Source organism: Haplochromis burtoni, unplaced genomic scaffold (genome assembly GCF_018398535.1).
Source record: "Haplochromis burtoni strain Fernald_Lab_line unplaced genomic scaffold, NCSU_Asbu1 Contig_80, whole genome shotgun sequence".
NCBI classification, from domain to species: Eukaryota; Metazoa; Chordata; class Actinopteri; order Cichliformes; family Cichlidae; genus Haplochromis; species Haplochromis burtoni.
The window spans coordinates 925,424-935,494 of NW_024582441.1; the positions used below are offsets into that span (position 1 = coordinate 925,424).

The 10,071-nt window shown below is 41.0% G+C and overlaps 1 protein-coding gene across 1 annotated transcript; it reads left to right on the forward strand.

Annotated features, from left to right (window-relative positions):
- Window positions 1-3,866: 3,866 nt before the first annotated feature.
- Window positions 3,867-8,016, forward strand: gapdh (glyceraldehyde-3-phosphate dehydrogenase). The gene is made up of 12 exons (XM_005925254.3): window positions 3,867-3,928; window positions 4,370-4,415; window positions 5,515-5,614; window positions 5,902-6,008; window positions 6,093-6,183; window positions 6,283-6,398; window positions 6,614-6,695; window positions 6,796-6,947; window positions 7,051-7,129; window positions 7,288-7,371; window positions 7,459-7,556; window positions 7,638-8,016. Exons 2-12 carry the CDS (start codon window positions 4,393-4,395, stop codon window positions 7,705-7,707), a joined length of 1,002 nt encoding a protein of 333 aa, XP_005925316.1. The 5' UTR covers window positions 3,867-3,928; window positions 4,370-4,392; the 3' UTR covers window positions 7,708-8,016.
- The last annotated feature ends 2,055 nt before the right edge of the window (window positions 8,017-10,071 follow it).

Consider the following 10,071-nt stretch of genomic DNA (forward strand, 5'->3'; position numbering starts at 1 on the left):
GTGGCGTTCTGGGTTTTTTTTGTTTGTTTTTTTAACTTCAACCCCGCATAAAATCCAGTTCCTTCCTTGCATTAAAAAGCCCACATGGTTCATTCTGTATTCACACACGTCATCTCAATTTGTCCTTCAAAACAGAGCATCAAATTCTCATGACAGATATAATAACTCTTCTAAATTATTTTTTCTCATGACTGTTGGAGGAAGTTCATTTCTTCCCTCGTCGTTCTGGCAAAAGCGGTCAACATTTGAAGATCGGCTGCAGCGTCCAAAACTGTTTTTATTCTGGCATTACAACAAAGTTCCCAGGGAAGAAAAACAAATGCTAATTCTTTTCCCTATAAGCTTAAATAGAATTAGATTAACATGCTTACAGAATTAGATGGCGTGAATGCATAAAATAATCTGTGTAGTAACAGAGTTGTAAAAATCAACATATTTTAGGGACTAACATACAGTAAGGATGTTCATTGTTAAGTATATCAAATCTAACAGTCGACACTATGACGTAATTTGCTGGTAATGCACAAACTTGTGAGGAGCTCATGTAGTACGCAATAAAAACATGTTAGGTTTTCACTGTGTCCTAAAATTCAAGGTCCTCCAAACCAGCTGCAGATTTAGAGAAACTTGAAAACGTTTTCTAATGACAAATCACTGCTTACTAACATCTGAAAATCATCAGAGCCTAAACAGCTGACTGAAAATTAATGGCCAGCATTTCTCTGGTTCCACCTGTTTTCTGTTTTTCACACATTGAGGGACTACAAATGTTTGAATCTTCAAAAGTCAATTGAAGATGTTGATCAAGGCTCTCAAAAACTGAGAGAAATTGTTATGACCTTTTTATATTTTTTCACAATTTCCTAACATTTAAATAAATGTACATCTCTAAAAACATATTCTGCCTGCCACAGCCTTTCACTTACCCAGAAAACCTACAAGTGATTCTAATGGGTATATTTTCTTCTTTTGGCTGCCGTTCATCTGCCTCCATCGCACCCTATCCCACAGCATCCTCCTCTCTCACACCAACCTTCTGTCATCCCTAAACCACCTCTGAGGTCTCCCTCTTTTCCTCCTGCCTGGCAGCCCCTCCTCAACATCCTTTGTCCAATACATCCACTGACCCTCCTCTGCACATGTCCGAACCGTCTCAGCCTTGCTTCTCTTTGTCTCCAAACTGCTCGACCTGAGCTGTCCCTCTGAAGCATTCATTTCTAATCCTGTTCAACTCCGTCAATCCCAACAAAAAAATCTCCATTACTATAAATGATTCTATTGATTATAATAAAGTAAAACACACCAGCTATGACTTTGGTGAATGGTAGATTAAGCATGAAGTGACACGGCGGTGTGGTGGTTAACACTGGGTCTGGGGCCTTTTTGTGTGGCGTTTGCATGTCCTTCTTGTGGCTGCATGGGTTCACTGGGTACTCTGGATTCCTCCCACAGTTTAAAAGACATGCATTTTAGGTTAACTGGTAACTCAAAATTGTGGGTGTGAATGTCTGTATCTCGTCGTTAGCCCTGAGATAGACCGGAACTCTGTCCAAGGCGTACCACCTTTTGACCTATGACAACTGGATAAGCTCCAAGCCCCATTGTTTTTAAGAAACTGGATGTATGGGTGGATGATTTTTTCATAACATGGTGTTTTGCCAAAGATTTTCATTCAGAGAGGATGCCTGGAGAAAGCTTTAGTTGACTTATACTCACGTTTGAGGCCATTGTCTTACTGGAAATTCCAATAATTAACAGGCGTTAAAATTACTCCCTGAGAGAATGTCTCTTCTTGTAACTCGCCTGATATATAAAGCTTAAACTATGGCAGCAACACAGATTTACCACTCCCAACAGCAGCAAAGCACCCGGACAACAATGTCTGTGCTTGACTGTTAGGATCGTGTTGTTCTAATTATAAATGGCTTTTTTTCTACTGCAGGCATGCTCCTGATTTATGAATACAAACTGGTCCCATAAGTCTCCTCACTTCAGAACCCTGCTAGCATACCCCAAACTCTAACCTTTGCTAAAAAAAAAAGTTACATTTTTGTTGTATGTTCACTGTTCATCAGCCTTATACGTGGAATCTTACAGTCTGTATGGATACGTAAGTCTTGACTGAATCCTCTTGTAGAAATTTGGTTTCTTTTTAGGGTTTAATGAAATAATTTTAAGACTGTCCCTTTTCTTTTTCATCTGAGCTTGACCTGGTGGCTGCTTGAACCACAACACAAGATGGCAGTATGAATTTCCTCTTGTTCCTCTGCTCGTTGCCACACACAGCTGCTCTTTGGACTTTGCACCGTGCTTTAAGGAGACAAATTGTACAAACGTAGCTGAAGGCCTCTCCTCCCTGCAGACGTGCCTGCATGCTGATCACTGATGTGCAGTTGATACAGTTTGTTTCCCGCTGCTGATAAAATAAACTTGAACAAAAAAAGAGCCTGTTTACAGTAGATACTCCAGTTTAAAGTTCCTGTTCAAACACATTTCTCAGTTTCTAGCTGAGTAATAACTCACGTTTCTCTTAAGTAAAACAGTCCTTTCCACACTTGTTTTACTCCGTGGCTGTGTGGCTGCTGCCTGTCTACAGTGAGTCGAGTTTAACTGTTGTAATATGAAAGGAGCATGTGATCTGAGTGAGGCAGCATTTACAGTACAGACATGGCTCAAGTGTTGACTAGGCAGCTTGTGTCTAATCTTAGCCTGACCTTTACTTCCCCTCTTTGACCTTAAGCTGCAAAGCAGAGGCCAAGACTGGTATGCATGCACTCGGGGTGGTGGTAGTTCAGCTATGCCTGAACTGTTGGACAGAAGTCATAAAACAAACCATCACTGTCCAGCTGCGGTGCAGAACGACACGTCTGCAGGTCTGCTGCTGACCCTGTGGGCAGCTGAGTTGGAAAATAAAAGTTACTAAGTATTACAATTTTATTCAGTTAGACCTGCAAAGTGTTGCAAGTTCAAATGCTTCTCTGGTGACAAGATGCCATGCCAGGTTTGGATTCACTATCAGGAGTGCTGGCTGCTAAGGCCCAGTATAGTGGCAGGGGGTATTAGTGAGAGATTGGGACTGACTGGCCTTATGGTTTAAAGTGACACCCTCATTATTTGGATTTATTTTTAAGATATCTTGACCTCCTTTCTTTTCTGTGTCGACACTGTTGCCATAAAAAGACAAAAACGTACTTTAAAAAAACAGATAACAACAGTGAAAACAGTTAAGCACCGACAAAATAACCTGCCTCCCAATGACGCGTTTCAGCGGTTACCAAATAACCTGATAAAGCCAAAATTCAGCTGAGTAAATCTACCTCTGTGCACATGCGCGCTGTGATCATGTGCTCACGTTAGGTAACCAAAGTTCAACTTTTGACTTCTGCTGAAGGGATGGAGCAGCAGCAAAAGAAGAGTAGCAACAGAGCAAAGGGTCATGGTCTTTGGACAGTAAATGTCACAGCCATGAAGGAGAGATTTGATCCCTCGTTTGCTCCCTCTGTGTGTCTGTATTTACTGAGAAGGTCAGAGAGAGACCCCTCTCTTTTTTCAATCCACTATCTGAGGACTCTAATATGTGGGTATCTATATCTGGTGCTTTTAAAAGTGGAATCACAAAGCAGGCCTGATTGCACAGGCTGCTGGAATAATGAAAAATGAGTTAAACATTTCCCAGATTCAGGCCTTTAATGCGCAGCAGAGCTTAGATCATAAGACCAGAGCTTTTTAAAAGTAAAGTTGCAGCGGCCACTCTGCATGTCTCTGTGCATCTGACGACCTTGACATTCAGAGGGGGCGGGGCGAGGAGTGGTCACCATTGATGGGGGCGTGACTGCACACCTCGGTCAATCATAAAACACGCAGCTTAACTTTGCTCTTCCCCACTCACATCCGGAGTCCCAAGACAGGCAGAGCCCCTTCACAAACGGTAAATACCTTCAAATAATTTATTGGCTTCAGGCTGCATGACTCAACGCGCTGATTTAGATCACCTGGAAAAATCTGCACGAGCTTAATTGTGCCCAATTTTAAAGCACACGTGGTCATAAAGTCAAAAGAAACTCACTTTACATCATCATTACGTTTGAGGTTTAGCAGGACAAGAGATTTTAACATGTTTATTAAGTCATTTATGCTTTTAGTTTTGCAAAGTCTAAAGTTTTTTTCCTCGATGCAGATTAGCTTTGAGTTTTACTTGGACTGTGATCACAGATAGCTTATCAGTAGAATACTTTTCACATGTTGTTCTTGAAGTTGTCTTCACTTATCTTAACCTGCAGTCCAAGCAGCTATCATCAACTTAATGCTAATAAAGTACCTCATAAATTTCGCAATGCTACCTTTTTCCCCCTCTCATTTTTCCTCCCAGAGGACTAGACCAACCCAGGCAAAATGGTGAAAGTCGGTATCAATGGGTAAGAATGATCATCCCCTTCACTTTCTCTAAATCTTTCTAATTAAACCAAATGAGCAACGCACACTGCGGTTCAGCTTTGGACTTTTCTTTGCGACTCCCACCACCACATCCCTCTCATCAGTGGGGAATTATTACCACGCCGCTGTCTTGGCTCAGGTTTCCACGCTTGTTAAAGTTTTGTTTTATGAACTCCTGTATTAAAGAATGCAGGTATTATGCAAGATGCTATCCAAGTGTATGGAATAATGTGTGATTATTTAAACGAGGGCCCAGTCCAGTACACTGCAAGTCTGCAGTTCAGTGCACTTTAAGGATGAATGCATAACATTTCACATTATTCAGTATTGGGGAACAGCTACATAAAACTTGTCTCAGGCTGGTCTTCTGTCCTGTCACTTTACTGGAGGGGCTATTTTTAAAATTAGCCTTCAAAAAGGGTTTTTTCCCTTCTACAGCCTGCTGTGTTATTTAAATGGTGACAGCCGGCTGTTCTCATGTTCTTGTTGATCTTAAATAGCCAGTGCCTTTGACCTCGGGGTCATCAGCTAGTGAAAGGCGACCTATGTAACCTAAATGTCAATGAGCGCACGTGTTCTGACGCGGATCTACGCATTTGTTTTCAATAAATTGTGATCCACCCGCCTCTCTTCCTGGTCTCTCAGGACAGAGTGTATCTATGCGCCCGGAGTTTTGGACTTGTGGTTAAAAAGTAACCCTGCTGTTGTTCAAACAGTGCACTGTGTAACCAGGATTACCACATTGGAGGTTAATTTCGACTTTAGCCTCTCAGAGAGAAAAGCACACACCCCCCTCAGCCCCTCCTCTTGAACCCTGGCCTTTCTACTGTGGTGTCAGGTCTTCTGGGGAGATCTCGCCCCATACATAAGAAAAATCTAAACTGTTACAGGGAAGCCTCTGACTAAATATCAAACTCTGCTCTGATTTATTATTATTTTTAAATCTATTTTCGTATTTATCATCTTAACAAGCGCCTTCATTTTACCGAAACTCAAAGACGTGACTGTAGTCAGTTTAATGTGGTGTGATGTCTCCACCTACTGGCCAGAATGAGAAACGCCTCTTGTTCATTTTTTCAGATTCGGCCGCATCGGTCGTCTGGTGACCCGTGCTGGTTTCCACTCCAAGAAGGTGGAGATTGTCGCTATCAATGACCCCTTCATCGACCTGGAGTACATGGTCAGTCAAGGAGGAAATGAAAGGACTATAAGGCGTTAGCTCGAACTCACCACAAGCTTTGTTTGACTGAATGTTAGAATAACATAATTCTAGTAAAATTATTTGTCAAATACTTGTTGGATTTTTTTTTCTTCCATTTCCAGTAAGTATGAATTTGATCATTTTAGCAAACTGGGTGGATTACATATTTCATTTATTGTTTTTGGAGCCAGGAACACACACTTGACTTATTCCCCCCCCAGTTTTTGTGAAGCCTGTTTAAAAAGTTCTCCTTATCCCCTCTCTAGGTCTACATGTTCCAGTATGACTCCACCCACGGCCGCTACAAAGGTGAGGTGAAGGTTGAGGGAGACAAGCTGGTCATCGATGGACACAAAATCACAGTTTTCCACGAGTAAGTTGAGTTCGCCTGCCATATTTGTATAAGCTATTAATTTGTGTAATGGTTTCAGAGATAACCCCTATTTTCTTTCTTCAGGAGGGACCCCGCCAATATTAAATGGGGTGAGGCTGGTGCAGAGTATGTGGTGGAGTCCACTGGTGTGTTTACCACAATTGAGAAGGCCTCTGTAAGTGCTAAATCATGTAAAATGTGAATGCAGAAAAAGGTAGTATGCTATATGTGATGTGCAAAAAGAAAACTGAATGATTTCAATGCGATCCTGTAGTCTCACTTGAAGGGTGGTGCCAAGAGAGTCATCATCTCTGCACCCAGCGCTGACGCTCCCATGTTTGTCATGGGTGTCAACCACGAGAAGTATGACAAGTCCCTCAATGTTGTCAGGTAAGAATCTTTTTTGGTATATTTGGAGATGAATGAGTTTTTGCTGCCAAAATCACAGATTTAGGAATAGATTTTGAACACAATGAATAACAACTACACATCTGTTCTAATGAAAGCTGTGACAGTCTTTACTGATCTTGCATTTATAATTAATTTCATTCATTTAAAACATTTAATTTTAAAATTAAAACTTGACTGATGTTCTTTCTCCGTAGCAATGCTTCCTGCACAACCAACTGCCTGGCACCTCTGGCCAAGGTCATCAATGACAACTTTGGCATCATTGAGGGCCTGATGGTAGGAATTCATACACAGCACTTAAGCAGTTTTGAAGATATTATGTTTAAGCTACATTTTTAATTGTCCTCCTATTTTTATTTTTCTGTTTGTCTATTAGAGCACAGTTCACGCCATCACTGCCACCCAGAAGACTGTGGATGGTCCCTCTGGCAAGCTGTGGAGGGATGGCCGTGGCGCCAGCCAGAACATCATCCCCGCTTCTACTGGTGCTGCTAAAGCTGTCGGCAAAGTCATCCCTGAGCTCAATGGGTGAGTGCAAATAAAACACTACTCTAATGTACAATTTAAAACAATATTTTGCTTTGTAATGCTCCAGTACTCAATTGAAATATTTTATTTATTTTTCCCCCAGGAAGCTGACTGGCATGGCCTTCCGTGTGCCCACCCCCAACGTGTCAGTGGTTGACCTGACAGTCCGTCTGGAGAAACCAGTGAGTATCGCACGTGCAATTTACAAAATATTGATCTAGAAATTTCCTTTTTAAAACGGGTGGATGACTTTGATTTTAAATTCAGATTTACACATGTGGTTCACCGCTTGTGTTTTTATTTCTTTAAAAATGCAAATATAACTGCTTTGCTTTTTCAGGCCAAATACGATGACATCAAGAAGGTTGTGAAGGCTGCCGCTGATGGACCCATGAAGGGCATTCTGGGATACACAGAGCACCAGGTACGCCCTAAACTTTGTCACTTCATGGCTACATTTTGTCTGTGGATCTCGTTGCTGATGTGCCACACTCTTCTCCCCGTCCTAAAGGTCGTGTCCACAGACTTCAACGGCGACTGCCATTCATCCATCTTTGATGCCGGCGCTGGCATCGCCCTCAACGACCACTTTGTCAAGCTGGTCACATGGTACGCCTTCAACACTGGTTACTTTCAATGTCTTTCTATTTATTGCCAGTGTTTCCTGCTAACCTCTCCCCTCTTCACCAGGTATGACAATGAGTTTGGATACAGCAACCGTGTCTGCGACCTGATGGCCCACATGGCTAGCAAGGAGTAAACTTGGCTGTCGCTGAACTGTCGCATAGCCCACATTCTTCTTAGTCCTGAGTTACAAATGTACAAAAAGGCATTGTATTCTCTGTGACTCTGGTTTCATCATGTAGCCATCCCCCATAATACGCCTGAGGAAAGGTCCCACATAGAGCAAAAGAAGATTTAAATTGGAGACCAATGCTTTTCTTTTTTTCTTTTCTATTTTTCAAATTCCCTGTTCTGTTCTTGGGTTTGGAGTAAAGGTGTGAATGTATTTGCTTGTCTGTAGTACTGAAGTACTGCAGTGGTGGAATAAAGTCCTTCGTTTGTGAGATTCAGTCTCCTGTTCCTCCTTTATATCTGAACAGAAATGTATGAAGGCTGATCTGGAGGAGTAGATTAGTTATTTACTGAAAGGAAAATGAGCTTAAGTGCTGTTCCTGATGAATTTCTGACAAGACATTAACATTTAAGTATATAAAGGTAAATTCAGTTTCATAATAACAGAATCTTTAGTTTTAAACAAAGTTGTTTGTGTGTGTTGTTGTGTTTTTTTTTGTTTTTTTTTTTTTTTTCCCATTACTGAAATCAAACTCTGGAACACAGAGGAGCTGCTGTGCAGCCCTGAGAGGATATCTGATGGGTAAAAAAAACTGTGCAAAATGTTTGAAATAAAAGATGAGGCCAATGTTAGGACTGGTACTTAATGTACCTCAAATGGTGAGATCAGTGAATATGATGGGACACACAAACGCGTGCAGAAGTGGAGAGGATCACCAAAAATCCTATCTAGGAGTTGAGGTGAGATCTGGTGACTGTGGAGGTCATAGTGTAACCTTATTCATTCTTTTACACTTGCTAAAGCATCTGTATTCTGAAGAGAAACATGTGCACCATCACTACTCCTTGAATTAATTTTGTTTCAGTATGACAAAATGACTTGAAAGCACTCGTATGAAGCGTGGATTGATTGATTTAAATAATTAAATAGTTGTTCTGCTGGAAGTCTGGCTCCTCTGGTGCCATCCTGGAGGATGGTAAGGCCTCAGAAAGCAGCTGCTGTGATGCCTTTTGGATTCACATGGAGGTGCTGACAATCCAGGATAAATCATTGAGGATGTGGACACCCAGACTCCACCTGTGCATCTCTGACATAGACCTGATCCTATTACAGTGGCATTAATAGCTCTGGATTGCCTTTTTTTCAAACCTCTTGTTTGTCAGTCTTTCACAAAACTGAGGAATGTGAGGAGAACCCGAGCCAAACAATGCACAATATAGCTATACTAACACATCATTCAGCTAAGATTATGAAGCTCTTTCCTGAAATCTGTCTCGGCAGGTCGGTGACACCTTCTCCTAACCTCAAACTAAACCCATCTATGATGGGGAACAAAATTCACAATTCTTTTTTTAAAACCAGTTTGTCTACAGATCACAACTCAGTATGTCAGGAGAAATCACACTGTACTTTCTGTATGTAATAATAAAGTGTTTGATTGTGAACTGCAAATTTATTTTAATAAAAGCGATGGACAAGTGGTACGAAAATACAATGCAAAGTTAGCCCTGCCTGACCCTGTCTGCTCTCATGCACAAATATCTGAAAACCTCTGTGTTGCCCTCTGATTTGGATGACTTTAAAATTTATACTTTAAGATGTTAGAGTTACAGTGTGATACATGATGTTAAAGGATCTTTTAAGTTGTTCTGTTGCCATAAATTCTCAGTCTCACTGGTTGTCTGGAAGAAGCACCATGTAACTGATCCACCGAACTCCGGTTTCTGTTGTAAAAAAATAACATAAAATAAAATAAAAATATTTATTTAAAAATACAAAGCTTTTATATTTTTTCCCCTTCCCTGGTGTCTTCCCTGAAGCATAAAGCACCCCTGCATGTCAGTAAGTTTGTGTCTTTTGTCTCCTTTGCACCTCCCACCTGTCCTAAAGGGCCATCCTCCCCTCAGGGATGCCTGAGCTAATGGGACTTATTAACCCCACAGTGCTCCACTCAGGTGATTTAGCTTTATGGTCACATTGAAAGATAGTGGGTTACACAGAGGAGGTGTTTTTATTTATTTTTTGCTACTATAGTGTGATAAGTAACATAAACACCAGTAATTTTAGGCATGTAACTGGCGAATTGGATAGCAGTCTTCTTGTTTAACTCTCCATCAGATTTAATAAGAATAAACAAACATGCTGAATTAAATAAAAAACTGGACTAATTCTAACTTAAATTTAAATGACCGCAAAACAGTGAAAGCGTGATTTCCAGGTCTGACGTCACGGTTCAGTCCAGTTTCACTAAATCCTCTAATGTTTTTTGTTTGGAGCTGTGGCTAATGATTTCAAATGTGAACAAGAAAGCAAACAGTTAATTAAGGC

Excerpts from the sequence above, each read along its gene's own strand:
- gapdh (XM_005925254.3), top strand. The coding sequence starts at position 4,393 with ATGGTGAAAGTCGGTATCAATGG. Across the intron at positions 4,416-5,514 it reads GTGAAAGTCGGTATCAATGG|ATTCGGCCGCATCGGTCGTC; the intron begins GTAAGAATGATC and ends TCATTTTTTCAG. Across the intron at positions 6,184-6,282 it reads CCACAATTGAGAAGGCCTCT|TCTCACTTGAAGGGTGGTGC; the intron begins GTAAGTGCTAAA and ends GCGATCCTGTAG.